The sequence below is a fragment of the Gallinula chloropus genome, assembly GCF_964237585.1.
Source record: "Gallinula chloropus genome assembly, chromosome: 5".
Classification (NCBI taxonomy): Eukaryota; Metazoa; Chordata; class Aves; order Gruiformes; family Rallidae; genus Gallinula; species Gallinula chloropus.
In genome coordinates this window covers 28,591,402-28,612,586 of record NC_140090.1, presented here as the reverse complement: position 1 = coordinate 28,612,586, position 21,185 = coordinate 28,591,402, and the positions used below count along the sequence as shown (strand labels likewise).

Below are 21,185 nucleotides of genomic sequence, written 5' to 3'. Positions count from 1 at the left end.
AGCTGATTCCCCTCCTGTTTCTCTGCTCCCTTCAGGGACTGGAAGGCTGCAATGAGGTCCCCCCGCAGCCTTCTCTTCTCCAGGCTGAAAAAGCCCAGCTCTCTCAGCCTCTCTCCACAGGGGAGGTGCTCCAGCCCTCTGATCATCTTCGTGGCTCCTCTGAACCCTCTCCAACAGTTCCACATCTTTCTTGTATTGGGGCCCCAGATCTGGACCCAGGACTCCAGATGGGGCCTCCCAAGGACAGAGTAGAGAGGGACAATGTCCTCCCTGTCGCTGCTGCCACCTCTCTTCTGATGGAGCTCAGGATCCCATCGCCCTTCCGATCTGCCAGAGCACACTGCTGACTGCTGAAGAAGGCTGAAGAAGGGAGTGAGAAGGTGGAAGAGCCTGTTCTTTACTTCAAGTGCTCTTTAGAAACACACCAAAAGGAACAAGTGACGCTTCCAGGTGCTGTTTAGCTGCAGAGTATTCAAACAGGGGCATGCAGGCGGGCAGTGCGGCGACCCAAGAGCTTTGGGGCTCCATCACCCGGTCCCTCAGGCGCCGGCTCAGCGAGACCTACCCCGTCCGCCGGCCGGTTGCTATGGCCGCGCTGTGCCTGGCAGCCGCCAGCGCCGGCCCTGCGCTTGCGCGGTGGGGCCGGCTGGGAATGCTGGGAGCCGGCGGTGGCGGCGCGGCCCCGCCGCCGCTATGAACGAGACTGTGTTGCGGAGGACGCAGGAGAGTTTGGGTCGGGTGATCCGTAAGCCGCCGTTGACGGACCGGCTGCTGAGTAAGCCGCCCTTCCGCTACCTGCACGACGTGATCACCGAGGTGGGCCGGGGACCGGCCTGCGGGCCCGCTCGGCTGTTGCTAGGCAACAGGGCCTGCCTGTGGGCCTGGCCGCCCCGGGGCGGGGGGGGGGGGGGACGGGGGAGAAGCGGTCTCCCGGGCCTGGTGCTGGGGGGGAGCAGGGAGAGAGGGGGTCTCCCAGACCTGGTGCTGTGGGGGAGCAGGGTGAGACGGGGGCTCCGAGCCTGGTGCTGCGGGGTGTCAGAGAGGGGAGTCTCCTAGGCTTGGTGCTGGGAGGGAGGGGCAGGGACAGGGGGGTCTCCCAGGCCTGGTGCTGGGGCGGGGGGAGAGCTGAGGGGAAGAGAGAGGCTCTCTCAGGCCTGGTGCTGGGGGGTGGAGGTGAGTGGAGATAGGGGGTCTCCCAGGCCTTGGTGCTGGGGGGAAGAGAGAGGCTCTCTCAGGCCTGGTGCTGGGGGGTGGGGGTGGGTAGAGATAGGAGGTCTCCCAGGCCTGGTGCTGGAGAGGGGGGGAGAGGGTATCTCCCAGGCCTGGTGCTGGAGGGGGAGAGAGGGGGTCTCCCAAGCTTGGTGCTGGGGTGGGGAGGAGAGGGGATCTCCCAGGTGTGGTGCTGGGGATGGGGCCTTCTCCAAGGGGCACCCGGGGGCCTGAGGCTTGTCCTGGGGGTCTGCACAGGGCTGCATGGTGCACAGAGGTCACCGCTACAGGCGGTATGCTCAGAATAGTGGGTAAAGCTCAGGGGGTTCATGGTAGCAAGCAAACCCCAGGGGTTTTAGGGTGTCATGCAGGGGGCCTGGCTCCTGCCTTCTGGCTGCTATGCATGTGGTCTTCCCTGAAACCTACTCATAGGTTGTTGTTTCAATTCCTGTTTAAAAATAAAACTAACAAACAATATCTGCTGAGGTGCTGCTTTTATATGTAGCCACACATGACGATATCAGTGATGGCATCAAGCAGAAGTGGGTTTAAAACTGATCCGCTGGTGTTTGTACTGCGACTCTCCCAGGTTTGCCAGCCTCAGGGTTAAAGAGAGCATTAAATGGGAAGGAGGCCTGAGCCCTAAGCACAGATTAAGTCACGTTGTTCCAGAGACAGAGCAGAGCTCTGAACCTGCTCTAGAAATAGTACTAAACAGGGTGTCACCTCCAGGAACAAATAAGACTGATCTGTTTCCTGTTACCACCCAAGCTTTACTGAACAGGCGCCTTCAACTGCCCTCAACTTACTCCTTTCTTTTCTCCTCTGAAGGTAATTAGGGTAACGGGTTTTATGAAGGGACTTTACACGGATTTCGAATTGAAATCGGATAACATTAAGGTGGGTATACGGCTTCCTTATTTATTGAGCTTTAATATTCACAGAATCACAAGGTTGGAAAACACCTTTGAAGATCATCAAGTTCAACCATTCCCATCCTAAGCTAAACCATATCCCCAAGTACCTCTTCTACCCTTTTTTTTAAACCCACCCAGGGAAGGTGACTCAGCCCCTCCCTGGGCAGCCTGTGCCAGGCCCTGACAACTCTTTCAGGGAAGAACTTTTCCCTTACATCTGAGCTGACCCTGCCCTGGCACAGCTTGAGCCCATTTCCCCTTGTCCCATCTCCTGGCCCCTGGTTGAAAAGACCATCGCCCACCTCTCTACAACCTCCCTTCAGGTAGTTGTAGGTGGGGATAGGGTCTCCTCAGCCTCCTCTTCTCCAGGCTGAACACCCCCAGCTCCCTCAGCTTCTCCTCACAGGATTTGCCCTCCAGCCCCTTCCCCAGCCTGGTTGCCCTTCTCTGGACTTGCTCGAGGACCTCCATGTCCTTCTTCTGGTGAGGAGCCCAGAACTGGACCCAACACTCGAGGTGTGGCCTCACCAATGGCCAGTACAGGGGCACAAATATTGAGAAATTCAGAATATTAATATTTTTTGAAACTCTCCGTGGGGGTTTTGGCCTTTTGTGTGTTTGATGTCAGGTACCTGTCCTTGGTTTTGTGTGGAAAGGATGAAAGCTGCTGCCTGTTGTTTATGTTATGCATGAGGTGAGTGCCTATAGGTTGCAATTTTGGATGTGACACAAACTGGTGTATGTAAAGAACTATTTCTGTCCAGATTTTGAAATAGCGAGGGTTAATCTACAACCAGACCTAGGTTTCCAAAATACTGTTGTAGTACAGGTGAAAAGAACTCTTAGGTAGCAAGGTAGTACATGCCTTGAGTTAGTTAATCACAAACACTGGAAATCCGCACACAGCTTTTTATAGAGTCTTGGAATATCTTGGTTTGTATTTATTGCTTTATATGTGTGTGTGCCTACATGTACACACACACATATGTATATATACACATGGTGTATATATACAGTCAGTATTCTTGCCTCATACCCCAGGACTTGCCAAGGCATTTGTCTAGTATTTGCGTTCCTCGATAGCTTTACTGTTGTTTCCAAGTGGCTAATTAGCAAAAGATGAGGTTAATGTTACTACTGTAAAAAAATATTCCTGAACTACAAGGGTGACTTTAGTCTCTTGTTTGCTGCTCTTCTGCTGCCTTTTGCCTCTTTGCTCAGCCAGGGATGCTGACTTCTCCAACCGCTGACTTGCCTGGAAGCTTGGGCCGTTGTTTTGGCAAGCAGCCAGGTGTTTATGTGTTGCTAGTTAGGGAGCTACACCCCTGAGTGAATGCTTAACATAGCAACTGAAAGTTTGAAGGCTCTCTGAGCCTGGCTTGCCACCTAGTTGCGTGGAGGTTTTATGCTCTTCTTGCAGATAATTATAGTTCTGGTGTATATGTTTATTTCTGTGACTGTTCTTGTTGTTGGGATAGCTAAAATCTTTTTGGCACTGTCCCTGTTGAAGCTTGTGAGTAGGTTCTGTGATGGAGAGTGGCTTAGCACATGCTGCCTTTTCTTTGGAGAGCTCCTACCAGCTCCTAAGTCTTTATTTGCATCTGTATCCTGTGATAGCAGTGGAGTTGCACCAATCTTGAGTGTGTACCTGAATTTCTTTCAAAGTCTGTGAGGTGATGGTTTTCAAGAGCTCAGGTAGAAGAGATCAGAATGTGGTAATGTGGGGGAAAACATCTCTAGCTTGTCTTCCTCTTTTCAAAACATTCATTTGGAGAAAGACTTGGCTGTCACTAGGTGGTTCCTTACTGATTTCTGTTGGAGTTGTAGAAGGGTGAGTAGTCTTTATACAGAGACCAGAACTACCCACAGAGAGCTGGAGGCTGAGTGCAGCAGCAAGTGGCCATGTGTGAACAGCTGTATCTATGTCTATGGGAGGTTGTAACGCTAGGGAGTGATTCATCCCTGGTGTGATGATCTGGCAGCAGATGCAGGGACCTGCAATGGGCTTTGAGAGGTTTCTGTCCACCGTGAAACAGTTCTAGAGCTGTAGTCTGCAGACTGCTAGCTTTGGGCTGGGAAAAGTGGAGGTGTGGCTGCTCTCTGCAAACTGGCTGTGCTTTTGCAGGTCACAAGACTGAGATTAGAAAAGCCCAAAGGTGGCGGTCCACCCTCTGTGGAAGCTGGGGCTGGCTTTTGACCTGTGCACCCCCTTACATCACACGCAGCATCATGCACACGTTTGTGCAACATCTGCCTTTGTTTCTGGTTTCTGCACACCTCTTCCACCTGGATGTAGCAGGGGGGCCCTGACCTACCCACTGTTTTTCCCTGCTACCTTTTACGCCTCCACTGTTGGAATAATGCATTCTGCTTGGATAGCTTGTCCTCCACTCTTGCACAGAGAGATGTATCAGGCATGCTGGAAGCATCCCATGAGTTGAATCTGTTTTGCAGAGCATGCACATGGACCCCATAGAGTTCCAGTTTCTCTCAGGGATGTATAGAATCAATTGGAAAGAGATGTAAGTGCAATGTAAAGCATGAGGATCCCTTAATTGTTGTGCCTTCTCTGAAACAAATCTCTCTTATGTGAGCTACATTGGATGATACTGCTCTGCTGGTTTGTCAGGAAGGTTCATCTTGTTAAGTCTAGTGCAATATTGTTCTCTGACACATGGAGAGATTGGATAGCAGGCTTGCTCTTTTTCATCGTTCTCATCAGCTTTACACAAATGTACATGCACACCAAGTCTCCAGGGGAGATACTTTTTTTGAAATTACCCAGTCTATTAAAAAAAAAAGTCTTTTCTTAAGCACTCACACTGTTTTTTTCCCTGTTTAATGATGCAGATGGGAGATGCAGATCTCTCATTGGATTCATGAGGATTCTTGTACTGACAGAACACACTGATAACGGAACTGCTGAGTATGAGAAGGGTGTAGGAGGAAATTTTGCGTCTCTATTTGACAACATATTTGATTTGGAGCAATGTCCTGTCTCCTTCCTAAAGTAATAGATTGTGTATGTCCTCAGAAGGATTAAATCCTCATGGATTAAAGCTAAAGGAAGGATGGTTTAAATTGGATATTAGGGCGAAGCTCTTTCCAGAGACAGTGGTGAGGAGCTGGAACAGGCTGCCCAGATAGGGGGTTGGGTGCCCCATCCCTGGGGGTGTTGAAGGCCAGGTTGGATGGGGACCTGGGCAGCCTTGCATAGATCCAGGCCTGGAGATTGGTATCCCTGCCTGTGGCAGGGGATTGGAACTCTGTGATACTTGAGGTCCCTTCCAACCCAGACCATTCTATGATAAGGACAGACAACTATTTTAAAAGGAGGAGGTGCCCATATTTCCTTCCTTTGCGTTTTTAGTTTGGAACACACCAGAGAGGGTGAAGTGCTCCTGATGTCAATGTGGACGGTCTGAAAATCCCAGCTGTGCAGCAGCTGTTTGTTTTAAATCTTTAGGCAAAGATGGGAACTGCCCTGGCTATGAACAGTGTCTTCCCACGCCTTTAACTGTCCTTCATGTGCTCGCAGAGGAACCTGGCTCTTGTTTGTGCAGAGTAGCTCTGGGACTGGAAATGCCAACAGCTGCTCTGGTGCCCAAGGAATAGATCCTGGTCCCAGCTGCCCTGCTCAGCTGGGGAAATACGGGCTTCTTGCTTAGCCCTGTATTGGTGCAACTTGATCCAGGTCATTCTGGATCCCTGCACCTGAGATCCTAAGGGCAGGGCAGAGCCAGGAGCCTGACTGAGCAGTGACAACTGCTCCCTCCCTGCACTGACTGAATTGGCTCCGGTCTGTATTTCAGTTACTGGTTTGAGTGCTGCAGCTTCTGTTCGCTTGAACTGGTGCCTGTTAAATCACTGGTGCAGAACTCTTTTCACACAGGTTTGTTTTTTAACAGGCCAGTGAAATGCTTTTTTAATCGCCACTTGTGGGTGTAAAGAATAAGAGAGTAGACTTGTGTGCTGGGCCTAGTAACTATGCCTTGAATTTTATTATGATTTGTCAATAAAACCCTTTCTTCCACCTGAGTATCCCACAGCTGTGGAGACTTCACACCACGATTTCGTTCTCTGGGTCAGGAACCCTTCAATAAAACTTTAGTTGGTGGAGGTCAGTTTATTTGCTTCCTTTTTTTCTTGCAGCTTTGCATAATCACCAGAAGCCCTCCTCTCTACTGAAGGGCACTTTGGGAAAGCTGTTTGTAAAGTGTAATTCTAGAACCAAAGCACACTGGGTGATTGTGGAGATAAAAATATGGGCCTGTATCTCTTTCCCACTATCTTCTGCGTGTTTTCTTTACTCACTCTTAAGTCTGGTTTTGTGAAGTGTGTGTATGAGGATGCAGGTCCCTCAATTTACACTCACAGTTGTCCCATAACTTTGGGACTTCTGTGCTGAAAAAGATTCAAGGCAAGAGCTGTCCTGAGCAATATCTGCTCTAACCATGCCTTTGGAACTCAAGTGATTATTTTGGTAATGCTTAACAGGATCTGTTATATGATAAAGAAGATATTTGTTTAATCTGTGGAAATAGAATGCCAAACAAATTACAGTGGCCTTAAGTGCAATGGTGCTATAAAGATACTAACTTTGGTCATTCCGGATTGGATTTGTTCCATCATTAAAGCTGTCCATCCTTAATCAGAAATCAATAGCTAATTGTAAACCAGGCCACGCTCTTTCACAGAATCACAGGGGTTGGGAAGGACCTTGAGAGATCATCGGGTCCAACCCCCTGCCAAAGCAAAGTCCCCAGGATGGGTCACACAGGTCGGCATCCAGACAGGGGTGGAATATCTCCAGAGATGGAGACTTCACTACCCCCTGGGCAGCCTGTCCCAGGGCTCCCTCATCCTCGCTGGGTAAAAGTTCTTCCTATGCTCTAACTTGCAGCCACTGTCTCTTGTCCTGTCTCCACAGAGCACTGAAAAGGGGCTGGCCATTTCCCCCTGCATCCCATACTTCAGATATTGATAAACATTAATAAGGTTCCCCCTTAGTCTTCTCTCCAGGCTGAACAGTCCCAGCTCGCTCAGCCTTTCCTGACTTTACAAACCACGTGTTTCTCTTGTACAGATGCTTTTCACAGCTGTTCCTTCAATCAAAGTTCTTCTGGTCTTTAGGTGGTGTGTGGAATTCTTTTGGTGTCTTAATGTTATTTCTTAATTGTTCTTTCACCAGGATAAAGATGCCAAAATCAGGTTCCTTCAGAAGGCGATCGACACGGTTGTGCTGGTCACAGGAGAGCCGCTGGCAGTGAAACCCGTGCGCGTGGTGGCTGGGCATGAGCCTGAAAAGACCAATGAATTTCTTCAAGCCATTGGGAAGTGTTGCTTAGATAAAGTATGACATCACATCTGTATTTTATACACATGGTGAAACGGTGCCAGAGCTTATTTGCAACAGCGTTTATTGCCCCTGGTGCTGTTTTTAGTGAGACAGGATAACCATTGGGTCACCATCTCTCTGAATAACAGAGAGATAGCCTATGATCTTTTATTATTGGGTATTTTACTGCTTTTATCATATAATGGGTTTTATTTTTCACTTTATTGGTTGGTCATTTAATACCATTAGGTTTGAAGAAGAGTGTGAATCTTCCAAACTCTTAAAACTTTTGGCTGCAGACACGTTAATTAGATGACTTTATCATCCCTAATGTGTCAGTCAGATCTCTGACTCTGGAATGAAAGGACTTTTTCCAGTGTGCTGCTTTGTTGTGTTTGTTTGTTTTTTTACTTTTTTGAGTAGGTTAAATGCAGCAATTCCATCACCTGTTCAAAATAACTGCAGGGCAGTTCTTCAAATACTTGCTTCACTGAAAGGAGTGGGGATTCTTTGCTTACTGGTGTTCCAGGGGGTTTTGAAATATAAAGGAATTATCTAAACTACCTGAATTAATGATTGTGAAGAAACTGTTTTTACAGGCTGTCTGCAAATTTAGTTTGGATTGTCTTTGTCTGATAATCTACTCATTTAAATTTGTGTTCTATTTTAGTTAGCTGGCTGCTATGACCTGCTTCCTTATGAGTTGCTTCAGATCAGGAAGGAGGAAGCCACTGAGCATATACACAGAGCTGGAACGAGTTAGGAACTGTGCTTGAGGGAACAGCTTTGGAGAGTGTTGGGATGAGATTTAATATCCATAGGATGTAGCCTTACCTGCTGAAGCTAAGATAATTAGCTCCTTGGCTTTTATTGTGCTTGAGGTGCTTTGGAGGAAAAGATTTCCCTCAGTCTCTAGCTTGATACATCTTGTGCTGAGCTGAGCACGCTGCTTGGTGTCTGGTTCAGGCAGATGTTGGTCATGTTATCTCCCCCCAGCCCTGGTGAGACTGCGCTGGGAACGTCAGGTCCAGTTCTGGGCCCCTTGGCTCCAGAAAGACATGGAACTCCTTGAAAGAGCCCAGCACAGGGCCACTGAGATGATGAAAGGAGTGGAACCCCTTCCTTGTGAGGACAGGCTGGGGTAGCTGGGCCTTTTGAGTCTGGAGAAGAGGAGACTGAGGGGTGACCTTATTCGTGTTTATAAATATGTAAAGGGTGAGAGTCAGGAGGCCAGAGCCAGGCTCTTCTCAGGGATGGCAGTGACAGGACAAGGGACAGCGGGTGCAAGCTGGAGCAGAGGAAGTTCCATGGAAATGCCAGGAGGAACTTTTCACCTCTGAGGGTGCCGGAGCCCTGGGACAGGCTGCCCAGAGAGGCTGTGGAGTCTCCTTCTCTGGAGAGATTCAAACCTGCCTAGATGTGTTCCTGTGTGATGTAGTCTGGGTGGTCCTGCTCTGGCAGGAGATTGGACTGGATGATCTTCTGTGGTCTCTTCCAACCCCGCACATTCTGTGAATGTGCAGAAGTTTGTGTGCAAATGTGGAAAACCCACAAACATTTGTAGCTTTTAGAAACCAGGAGAGAATCAGGAGTCAGCCCCCAGGGCGATGTTGGTTTTAGTGATCAAAAAGCTGTTCCAGGAGGAATTCCCTGGCAATGGAATGATTTTTTTTTCTTTTTAATTTTTTTTCTTTTTGCCTCTTGAACATGAAAACATAATGTTAACTTGCTGCCTAAATGATCTAATTAATAACTGGCTCTTGTCTTAGCAAATGAACTAGGTGGGGAAGCCTTTTAAACAGTGTCTGGAGCTTATTCAAAGTCATTCCAGTGGTTACCTTTAGTGACCATTGCTGATTAAACAAGTACTAGGTGAAAGAGGGGTGGCTGAAGAGTGGGCAGTGGGGCTTTAAGAGTGTGTAACCAATCCAGCAGTCATGGTATAAGGCTTTGGCAGTGCTTTACCTTGCTGGTTTGAAAACTGTTTAAGTTGTTTCAGTGAGAATTGCTGTTGTGCTATAATACATGAAAAGCACCATATGTTTCTCTAGCTCTGGTACATATAATTATTCCAAGAATTACAAGGAGGTGTTTGAGGTAAAGGAACATTATTGTTACTGTGAATGTTTCCAAAAGAGCAGAAATACAAACTTTATTTAAACTGCTTTCCCCCCCGCCCCCCAAAACCCTCACACCCACGTTGATTACAGAGATGAGAAGAAAGAAATTATTTAGTCAAATAACTTCATCATTTCAACACTGCTTTTCGTTCCCTGCAGCTGTCCAGTGATGTTGCTGTGAAACAAATCTTAGGTGGGGAAAGAGCAGATGCTAAAGGCAAACCTCCAGCCTCTAAATCTCGAGATAAAGACAGCAGAGAATCCAAACCCGATGAACAAAAAAGCCATAGAGACAAAGAGGTAGGAACTTGCAACTCTTGTGGGGTATGGGGACTACTGCTCTTCATGGCTTAGGGACTGTTGGTTTGGGGTTTTTTTGTAGCTAGCATTTTTATTTGTGGAAAGTAACTGTGTGGTGGAGTTGCCATGTATTGGAATTCATTATTATTTTTTTAAACTTCCTTTTAGGGTAGAGGAGACACTGAAATTAAAGACAGAAGCTCAAGCAGAGACAGAAGACCCAAAGGAGATTTGAAAGAGAGTGAAGAAAGAGAAAAGGAAAGTGGTAAACAGAAGGATGATGAAAACAGGCACAAAGAGTCTGAAAGAGATGCCTTTAAGGAAGGAGAAAAACAAGAAAGGGAAAGAAAGAAAAGCAGAACAACCAAGCAAGGAAGAGAGACGGAAAAGCCCAAGGGAAAAGGAGACATAGAACAAGAAGCTGATCCTGAGCGTGACAAAGGACAGGAAAAAGAGAAAAAAAATGAAGGAGGAAGAGAAAAAGAGAGAGGGAAAGGAAGAGACAAAGATAAGGCTAGGGACAGAGAACGAGAGAAAGACAGAGAGAGGGGAAGAGATCGGGAAAGGGAGAGACGGAGGGACAGAGACAAAGATGGGGAGCATTTGAGAGGACATGGAAAGGATAAAGCAGAGCAAAAGGTAATTGAAATCTTATTTCAGAGAACAATGACATTTGGCTTGCTGTGGTGGGGCTGAACATTTGTTAAAATGACCATACATGTTTGTAAGGTTCTTATAATGACCTTGCATTGCTCACTGAACAGTGACGTGCTTTCTCTAACAGTCATTACTGTCATGAAGTGAAAGTGTCGGTGTGGATTTCATCTGCTAAGCGTGTGGCTGAGGCAGTGTGTGCAACTTCACCTTTATCTCCTGATACAGCTTGACTTGAGCCATCAGACTCAGCTGACTGTTTTTCCTGAACACCTAATAAGTAGTTTAATAGGATGTTTCTTTCCTGAACTCTGGGATCAGTGGGCTCTAAAAGCCCTTCTGTTAGGGGATCGCTTCATTTTGTTAAACGTGAGATGTTGGGCCAGAAGAATCCCAGACTGGAGAGCAGCCCTGCTGAGAAGCACCTGGGTGCCATGGTGGATGAGAAACTTCCCATGATCCAGCAGTCTGCTCTTGCAGCTTGGAAGAGTGATGGGATCCTGGGCTCCATCAGAAGAGGGGTGGCAGCAGGGACAGCAGGGACAGCAGTAGACTGACCCTCTCTACTCTGCTCTTGTGAGGCCCCATCTGGAGTCCTGTGTCCAGACCTGGGGCCCCAATACAAGAAAGATGTAGAACTGTTGGAGAGGGTTCAGAGGAGGCCGCGAAGATGATCAAAGGGCTGGAGCACCTCCCCTATGAAGAGAGGCTGAGGGACCTGGGCTTGTTCAGCCTAGAGAAAAGAAGGCTGCAGGGGGACCTCATTGCAGCCTTCCAGTCCCTGAAGGGAGCAGAGAAACAGAAGGGGAATCAGCTTTTTAAAAGACTAGATAATGGCAGGACAAGGGGGATGGAGTGAAGCTAAAGGAGGGAAGGTTTAAATTAGGTATTAGGGGGAAGTTCTTTACAGAGAGAGTGGTGAGGGACTGGAACAGGCTGTCCAGAGAGGGGTTGTGTCCCCCATCCCTGGGGGTGTTCAAGGCCAGGTTGGATGGTGCCCTGGGCAACTTTGTGTAGCTCCAGGCCTGGAGGTTGGTGGCCCTGCCTGTGGCAGGGGGTTGGAACTCTATGGTCCTTGGGGTCCCTTCCAACCCAGACCATTCTATGACACTATGAAAACATTTCCATCGGTATCTCTGCTGGCCTGAAAGATTCTCACCATCCTGTTTACTGCTGGGAAAGAACAATGCTTAACCATTGAGTTTGCTTGGTTGGTGTCCTGTGTGGGAGAGGTGAGGTAAAGAGGGCAGGTAGATGGGTAAGAATCCTGTTGTGATGTACTTGCTTTTACTCCGTGCTCCCATTCACATTACTGAGGGAAGTCGCTTGCTTCTCAGCACACCCCATCTAAAGCAGTTTTTCTCTTCAGTCTGCAGATTCTGAGGAATCCACACTCAGAAAAACTCAGAGGCCAATTAAGGACAGCAAGGGCCAGCCAGATAACGAGGTCAGTCCTACGGAAGGTCTGAGCAGTGAAGGTGGATGTTGAAAGTGTTGCATTGTAGAATGATGTGTGATTCTGCATGAAAGGAATGTAGGATCGAAAGGTGGGGAGGGGAGGAATTTTAGGGCTGTAAATAGGTGTTTGGCTGGTTGTGGGGTATTTTGGGGGCAGAGTTTGAACTAAAAAGTTCTCCAGATTTTATTTCTGTGTATCGATATGTTGGGTACTTCAGGAAAAATACTCATTTGTTCAGACTTTTCTATTTATTCCTCTGAATCTTTCTGGGAGAGCTGTTGGGGGTTTGGGGGGGGTTATATGATAACAGAAGTTAGTATTTTGGAACAAAAATGGGTCTGATGCTGTGTCTGGGCCCGTGTTGTGGAGCTGGGTGATGGTAGGACAGAATAGCAACTTGCTGCTTGCCTCTGAACAGTAGCCATTGCTTGTGAAGCCACTGTATCTGTGTCTGCTGCTCTGTGATGACCTGAGGCGGTTTGGGGAATTACAGTGCCGTATGGCTAAATGTTTAAAGAGTGAGACTTCAATAAATTAACCTAAAGCAGCTCAGCCTAGGAAAAAACAGGCATCATCCCAAGTCTGGCTGGAGTCTCCGTAAAGAGTCTGAGGGCCACTGACATCATCATGTCTTCTACGTGAGATGACAAATTTATAGCTGTTCTTTGACTGAAATCCAACCAAACCTTTTAAATTATTGGCACTTGGAGAAGAGCTTATAAAATAGGTTTTAGCCTGAAGCAAACGTTCTTGGCCAAGTTAAACATCCTGCAAATTGGGTCTCTAATGGAAATTCTGAGCCTCATCCCAAACTCTCGTAGTGCTCTTGGGCACCACAATAATACACAGGGGCAGAAAAGTTTCATTTCCTGTCTTAAGTGCTTTTGGGAGTGATTCCAAGGCATGTGGGTTTAGTGCCTTAAATCTAGATGACATTCTTTTCCTCTGCTTACTTGTATAACAGTAGAAGCGGGTTAGTTTTTAGGTAATGAAAACACAGGCTTTAAAGCAGTACATAACAATGGGTCAGCACCTTAAGGCCGTGGAAAGAGGAGTGAAACAAAAATCATAGAATCATAGAATAGCATGGATTGCAAGGGACCCCCAAGGATCACAGAGCTCCAACACCCTGCCACAGGCAGGGCCACCAGCCTCCAGGCCTGGACCTACACAAGGTTGCCCAGGGCCCCATCCAACCTGACCTTGAACACCTCCAGGAATGGGGCATCCACCCCCTCTCTGTGTAGCCTGTTCCAGCCCCTCACCACTCTCTCTGGAAAGAACTTCCCCCTAATATCCAATCTAAACCTTCCTTCTTTTAGCTTTAATCCATCCCCCTTGTCCTGCCATTATCTACCCTTCAAAAAAGCTGATCCCCCTCCTGTTTTTCTGTTGCCTTCAGGGACTGGAAGGCTGCAATGAGGTCCCCCTGCAGCCTTCTCTTCTCCAGGCTGAACAAGCCCAGCTCCCTCAGCCTCTCTTCATAGGGGAGGTGCTCTAGCCCTTTAACCATCTTCATGGCCTCCTCTGAACCCTCTCCAACAGTCCCACATCTTTCTTGTATTGGGGCCCCAAATCTGGACAAAGGACTCCAAATGTTCCAAATGATTTTTTTCAAGCTGGAGAGCTAAGACAGCTGCATAAAGTAGTTTAGAGGAAAATCCGGCATTAAATAAGTGGAAATTGCATCTAATAGGCTGGGGTTGGTCTTCCTGTCCTCGCAGTGGTTTTACAGCAGCACCATGCTTTTATTTCCAGGGATTTACCCTGATTTAAACTACTGTAACTGCATGTAAGTCATGTGGCAGTGAAGCAAGTGTGTTTAAAAAGGGAAGTGATTTAAGTCTTACTGCACATGAAGACTATGGAATCACAGTTTGTAGTCTCTGCTGTGTAACTGAGAGGCCTTCAGCATTTTATAAATACAAGGGAAGCAATTTGAAGCAGCCCCTCTGGAGTGGTAGCTGATATGCCAGTACGTAACACTTTCTTTTCTGCCCTGAGGATTGACTTCCTTTTCTCTTCTGGTTTGTTACTGTCATGCTCACTTACCCTGGCTCCTAGTTGTGCTCTCTTTATCCTCGTGCGCCCAGCTACAGCTTGTCTAACACAGCTTCACCTCGTAATGAGCTGTTTATCTTCCAGATGACTTTTCATCTTCCTCTGTGTTTGAATTTGGACCTTTCTTCAGACACATTGCTTGGCAGTGTAAGGACATGGAAATGTAGGGAAGTGTGGGGGGAAAAGCAGTAGGGAAATGGTAACTTCAGTTTTGTTTGATGGAATCGAGTGCAGCCTCAGCAGGTTTGGGGATGACACCAAGCTGAGTGGTGTGGTTAACACAACAGAAGGAAAGGAGCCATCCAGAGGGGTCATGACAGGCTGGAAAGCTGGGCCCAGGTGAACCTCATGAGGTTCAACAGTGTGAAGGGTCAGGTGTTGCACTTGGGCTGGAGGAATCCCAGACATATTTACAGTCTGGGAGAAGAGCTCCTGGAGAGCAGCCCTGAGGAGAAGGACCTGGGGGTTCTGGTGGATGAGAAACTTCCCATGAGCCATCAGTGTGCTCTTGCAGCTCGGAAGGCTGATAGGATCCTGGGCTCCATCAGGAGAGGGGTGGCAGCAGGGACAGGGAGGGGGTCTCTGCCCTCATGAGGCCCCATCTGGAGTCCTGTGTCCAGATCTGGGGCCCCCAATACAAGAAAGATGTGGGACTGTTGGGGAGGATTCAGAGAAGGCCATGAAGATGGTTAAAGGGCTGGAGCACCTCTCCTATGAGGAAAGGCTGAGGGAGCTGGGCTTGTTCAGCCTGGAGAAGAGAAGGCTGCAGGGGGACCTCATTGCAGCCTTCCAGTCCCTGAAGGGAGCAGAGAAACAGGAGGGGAATCAGCTTGTTAGAGGGTAGATAGTGGTAGAACAAGGGGGATGGATTAAACTAAAGGAGGGAAGGTTTAGGTGAGGTATTATGGGGAAGTTCTTTCCAGAGAGAGTGGTGAGGGGCTGGAACAGGCTGCCCAGAGAGGGGGTGGATGCCCCGTCCCTGGGGGTGTTCAAGGCCAGGTTGGATGGGGCCCTGGGCAACCTTGTATAGCTCCAGGCCCGGAGCTTGGTGGCCTTGCCTATGGCCAGGGGGGTTGGAACTCTGTGATCCTTGGGGTCCCTTCCAACCCATGTGATTCTGTGATTCTATGATCTGTGGAATTTCAGGCTTCTGTGCTGCACTTGCTTTAGTGAACTAATTTAGGGTGGGTGGTTTTCTCGTAGTCCACATGTGCAGCAAAGCTATTGCTTAATGTTTAGTTCCTGGCTGTGCTCTTGTAAGATCTGAAGTGTAAATAAGATTCTCTCTATAGTCATGCAAGTCTCAGTTTTTCTTGCTGCTGGTTATCCGAGGCCAACTTTAAAATGCTACTTAAATCCTGACAGGTTGGCTTCTTTTTAAAACCTAAACGTATTTTTCTAGTACTAAAGAAACTCTGTAAGTTACACAGCATGTAGTTCTCATCACGTGGGTATCTGTAATTTTCTGGTACTAAAATCAAGTGTAAGTAGGAGTTAAGAAGAGACATTTGGCCAATACATGGCAATTGGGAAAAGGCAACTTGTTTTTTCAAGGGTAGCTGCTGGCAGACAGCAACACTGTCATCAGAGTGAGCTGAGTTGTGTTCTGTTAGATCTCACCATCTCATGGAAAAGTCCACTTTAAACAAGATGCTTTGTAGGCTGACCTTCTAAATAATAAAGATAACTTTGTTTTTGATGAAAGGTGGCTGAGGTCATAGATCTTCTGAGCATATGGTGCTGTTTATATGGAAGTGGCTGCAGAACAGGTATGCCATTTATCCCTGAGGCCAAACACGTTGGAAAAGTCTCTTCCGTTTTACAGATGGCTGCTGAAACTTTTGGCTAAAGCTTTTTGTAATATCCTGTCACTTCTGGCCACATCTTTAATGACTTTCATTTTTGCCCTACAAACTGTACTGCTTTGGACCTGGTCACTTGAATCAGCCTCTAAGTCACATCAAATGAACTTCTGTTTCTGTTGGAACTCATCTCGGCTATATAATGAAGCAAATATTGCATGAAAACAAGACTTGACTGCCCTAGAATTAGTGAAGATAATCATTCCCTGGAAATCTGCTGGACACTGTTCAAGGGGTTTTGTTTTGGTGCTGTCCCTCTCTTTTTGGTGTCAGTTACTCATGTTTGTTGTGCTTGAGCAGTTTTCATTAGCCAGTCCCTACAGGACAGCACCATGTGAGCCTTCCTTGGAGGAAAAGAGAATGATTGATGTTGTCATACAAGTTTTGTCACCACAGCAGTCAAAGTGACCTTAGCAAATAAGAGATCTTTCCTTGTTGCTACTGCACACAAATAAATTATGCCTGCTAATGATGATAGTCGTTTTAGGAGGAAATCCTGGGAATAAAGATAGTTTGAGGGGAAAAAAGGAGAGAAAGGCTTTGAGGTGTATGTAGCTTGCAGTGAAAGCATTAGAAATGAGCTGTGCTGATTTACTGAGTAATAGTCTGTTACACAGAATTAAGTGTATTAGTTTCTTGTAGTTTGATTTATATCAAACCCCTATATATACATACTACTTATATGTGGAAATTTACCTCCTATCACATTGGACCTAATTAGAAGTTATCCAAAACATTGTGGAGGGATGATTAAGTTATGTTCCTATCCACAGACTAAGTTCTTGTTTACTAGTAACAAATTATTGGTGAATCTGATTAATTAGAGGGGGGAAATCCCAGTGGTGTGTTTATACCTGAAATTCTGAGTGTGTGGGGTTTATTTCCATCATGGAGGAGGAGGAGATGTAGTTTCTAAGGGACCTAAGCTAACAGTGGAAGCTGATTTTTGTGTAGACTGCTCCCTTTCCTATAAAGCACCTCCAAGTAGTTGAACTTACGTGTTGATCAGTTCATGTACTGTGATTCTCTGTTGTAAGTATTTCCCCTGTGCCTTCAAAGCAAGCTCAGCCCCGTGCTCCTGACACGTAAACTTTGTTCCCCTTCATACAGCTTTGTCTCCAGGGCCAGTGGGTACATTGTTGTAAGCTTGTAGAGGTGGGATGCTTCTCTTGAGTGGTCACCTGGAGGAGGCTGAGTAGCTTTGCTTACTAGCATCCAGTATTTTTAAACACCTTGTCCTTTGTCCTTTACACAAGGTGTCATAGAAAATGAATGTTTTGCATCCTGTAATCTGACAGTTTTCTCTTACAGGTTGTGGGAACTTCCCATGGAGTAATTTGCATAGAAATTTGTAATCCTCATTTATGTTATTGATATGGTCTTTATCAGCAGGGTTGAATCTTGAAGGCAAACTGCATGGCCTGTTAATTCACATAAACTTCAATAAAACAGAGAGTGTAGAAATCCTGTGAGGTGCTAAATGTCTTTCAGGCATTTGAATGAGATGCAGAGATACGTTAGAACATAGAGAGAGCATAGAAACACCTCATCATAGTCTATACATGCCTGTACTTCATCTGTTGTGGACAGAGCTGGTGGCTTCCACATGTTGCTGATGAAATCAGGGAGTTAGGTAAAGAGTTGGAAAAGTTGTCAGAAGTATGAATGGCATGTTGGGAGCTACTGGTTTATTAGTATGCCCAGGACTATAAGAAGTGTGAAGCCACGTGTGTGTATATAGTGGGTCAGATCCCATCACTGGCTCCATACTCTACATGCAAGTAGAAATCATAGAATTGTTTGGGATGGAGAAGACCCTTCAGATTGAGTCTGTTACCCTAACACCTGCCCCTTCTGCTAGCCAAGATGGGTGTCAGGGGATGGACTGCCTGCTTCCCACCCTCACCCATACCCAGGAGTTTTGTTGAGCTGCCAGGAGTCCTCCTTGACATCTTGCACCTTCTCTGGAGCCCTTTGGGTCGCAGCTATGGTTCAGGTAGTAGTAAATTTGTAGTATACCCTCATTATAGTATCTGACAGCTCTCATGGGCCTGCCCTTTGCAGAGAGTACCGCCAGTCAGGTGTTTCTGACTGGGAGCTGTCTGCAGAGAAACAGAAGGATTCTTGTGAGCGCTGGCCCACTCTCATTCCCTGACCTCCGGGAATCTCTGTCAGACTAAGGTCAAAGTCTTCAGAGGTGCCTCAAATGTTCCTCCAGTTTGGGGAAGGAGGAACCACCTCTCTTACGTAGCAGAAGCAGATGATTGCAAACAGTTTATTCTGTGTTGGTGGTGAAGCCGTTACCCGAGGTGCAGAGGCCTGTACGTGCTCTCCAGGTGCTGCAGGTCTGCTCTGCGCTGGGTTCTCTCAGCTGACAGTTGGAAGTTGTCTTTGCAGAAATGAAATCAAATCATACAGGTTCCTTCAAAGAAAACAGCTGGCATGTATCCAGGAAAAATCCCTGCAGCCTTAGAGGAAAACAGACTTGGCATCGTCTGTTACGTGTGGGTCAGTTGTGGAAGTGGGTTTTTTAATGTATAATACTTACAGATAAAAAAAGCAACACGTGTAAGTAGATTTTATTTATAAATAAATATATAGATACAATTTTTATAGACAGTGATATACATTTCTGGGCTTTCTGTTGTTTCTTTTTTAAGAATGAAAGTCCTGCAGGAATATCAAGGCAGCCTTCAACCAAAGGATCACGGCAACGCGCCAGACCCGGCGGAGAAGGTAACTAGAGGGAGGATATTATTTCTAATCTTATGCTGGAGGGCTATTGAATAGGAATAACATAAGGGCTTAAATATTCACATTTATTATTTTCAGTGCTTGTTTTATGCTCCCAGTCTGCATTTCTGAGTTCAGTAGGCAGGTTTTCTGCAGGGACTTGATAGGTAGAAAGCAGTGCTCAGGTCAGTTTGCTTATGTTCCTTGTGTGCAACTGCAGATAGAAATTCAGCTGACTCTTGATATTTATTATGTTCTTTCCAAATGGGCTGTTTGAATTGGTCTGCAGCTGTTTCTGTTAGCTTCACGAGAATCATAGAATCACAGACTGGTCTGGGTTGGAAGGGACCCCAAGGATCACAGAGTTCCAACCCCCTGCCACAGACAGGGCCACCAATCTCCGGGCCTGGATCTACATAAGGTTGCCCAGGGCCCCATCCAACCTGGCCCTGAACACCCCCAGGGATGGGGCACCCACCACCTCTCTGGGCAGCCTGTTCCAGCTCTGCACCACTTTCTCTGTAAAGAACTTCCCCCTAATACCTAATATAAACCTTCCTTCCTCTAGCTTTAATCCATCCCCCTTGTCCTGCCATTATCTACCCTTTTAACAAGCTGATTCCCCTCCTGTTTCTCTGCTCCCTTCAGGGACGGGAAGGCTGCAATGAGGTCCCCCTGCAGCCTTCTCTTCTCCAGGCTGAACAAGCCCAGCTCCCTCAGCCTTCCTCCGTAGGGGAGGTGCTCCAGCCCTCTGATCATCTTTATGGCCTCCTCCGAACTCTCTACATCTTCCTTGTATTGGGGTCCCCAGCTCTGGACACAGGACTCCAGCTGGGGCCTCAGTGCTTGTTGCACACCAGTCTCTATAGTTACCATGATGATGATGATCAAAGCTCTCTTTATTTTCTAATACTTAACTGGAGAGTATTCACAACAGGAGAACACAAAAAGGCTGGTGGCACCACTAAACTCCTAAGCAAAGCTGAAGCGGTGAATGAACTAGCAAAACCAGATATATTTGCTATCCTAGTCATTAAAAGGAGTTACTCCAGCATCTGCTCACCTCTAATAAAAACAAATTTCTGATGGTATTGGAGCAAATCCATTTTGGTTTTTTTTTTTATAGTTAGTGTAACATTTATTACTGTGCAAGCAATGATGATTTTATAATTGCAACATGCCCTGTAGCACAACTGGCATCGTGCAACTGAGATAACTTTTGCTAATTTAAAAGTTGATGGATAAATTGAAGGTGAGGGGGGTTTGACATGTTTTGTTTGGGTTTTCTTTTAAAAAATAAACCCAAACAACACAAACCCCGAAGCTGCTCTCAAAAAAGATCTGAAGAGGTGTCCTTTTGGACACTGAATTGGTTTCTACGTAGGGACGATGGAGAAGTTGTTGATTTGTCTTTTCTGCTAAGACCTTGTGGGTAACTTGCAGTGCTGCTGTGTGGGTTGGTGGTGAACACTTGTTTCAGTTTTATTGAAGGACATTTCAGCCTGGTCCTAATTAGCACAGGTAAATTAAAGTGCTGATTGGCCTTTCTCTGCTGCGTATTAATCTTCTCCAAATCTAGCAGAAGTCAGTGCTGCCATGGGCCATACATCTCTCTGTGTGCTTCTGGTGACACGGATGGACGAGTAGACCCTCTGCTGTTGATCTCTTTGTCCAGAATGCTCCAGCTTTGTGCTGCAGACAGTGGTTTCATTGCTGCTTTTGGAGGTTTTGGGTGTTTCAACCCAAGAGTGAGGCAGGACTCTCTCTAGTAAATCTTTTCCTGTACTGTCAAAACTGTTTGCTCATTCGCTTTGGTGGTGGAAGTACTACCTGAGGTGTCCTGGCTGTGGACAGTGGCCCTGTGGATCTGTTCCTTGCCTCTGTGTTAGGGTTACTTGTTTGCCCAACCGCTGGGTGCGGTTCCTGGGTGGTGCTCTGGGTGCCTCTGTTTTAAACCTGTGTGTTCATTCTATGTCTGTAGCCCTGCCCACTTCTGGGTTCGTGCCTCTGTGTTTTGGGGTGTGATTATAGTGCTTCAAGTGAAAGGGGGGGGAGGGGGCGTCTGTGTCTCTTTAATATAAGGCTAAAGATAAGCATTGTGCTCATGTTGTCCTTATCTTGACAAACCCTATGAACAGTTTAAATTCCAGGGCTGTGTGTCAGTGCACAGGCTTATTTTCCAGAATGGTGCCAAATCCTTTCTCCCTTGCTTCCCTCCACCCTGAATGGCTCTTTTTCCCAAGGCAGATAATTTAGAAATCAGGTGTACATCTGAATAGTTCAGCTTTTTCCCCAAAGTGTGTTACTTTGCAGCATTGGCCTCGTTGTAACTGGGGGGATTAATTTCAGAGAATCTGTAGATGAAATGGTCTTTCCATTTTTAAATTTTATTTCTTCTTAAAAAATAAACCTGCTTTAGGTAGCATCAAAAGTGAGCAATGCTTGTGGACTGGGATTTTCTGAGACATTACCAGCAAGTGGAGGAGTTCAGATACATCAAATCATTTTTTCTTGCTTGGAATTTGCTTATGG

General features: G+C 46.7%; 1 protein-coding gene across 3 annotated transcripts in view; it reads left to right on the top strand.

Moving 5' to 3' along the window:
- The first annotated feature begins 679 nt into the window (after positions 1 to 679).
- TRAF3IP1 (TRAF3 interacting protein 1) overlaps positions 680 to 21,185 on the top strand; it is a 46,761-nt gene continuing 26,255 nt past the window's right edge. Inside the window, exons 1-7 of one of the 3 annotated variants that reach the window (XM_084264864.1) lie at positions 680 to 816; positions 2,041 to 2,109; positions 7,318 to 7,479; positions 9,744 to 9,884; positions 10,053 to 10,523; positions 11,908 to 11,985; positions 18,581 to 18,656. In XM_084264864.1, the coding sequence (XP_084120990.1) occupies positions 694 to 816; positions 2,041 to 2,109; positions 7,318 to 7,479; positions 9,744 to 9,884; positions 10,053 to 10,523; positions 11,908 to 11,985; positions 18,581 to 18,656 (1,120 nt within the window). In that variant the 5' untranslated portion in view covers positions 680 to 693. The remainder of the gene's footprint in view (positions 817 to 2,040; positions 2,110 to 7,317; positions 7,480 to 9,743; positions 9,885 to 10,052; positions 10,524 to 11,907; positions 11,986 to 18,580; positions 18,657 to 21,185) is intronic. The other 2 variants (XM_084264866.1, XM_084264865.1) reach the window with 2 other exon arrangements.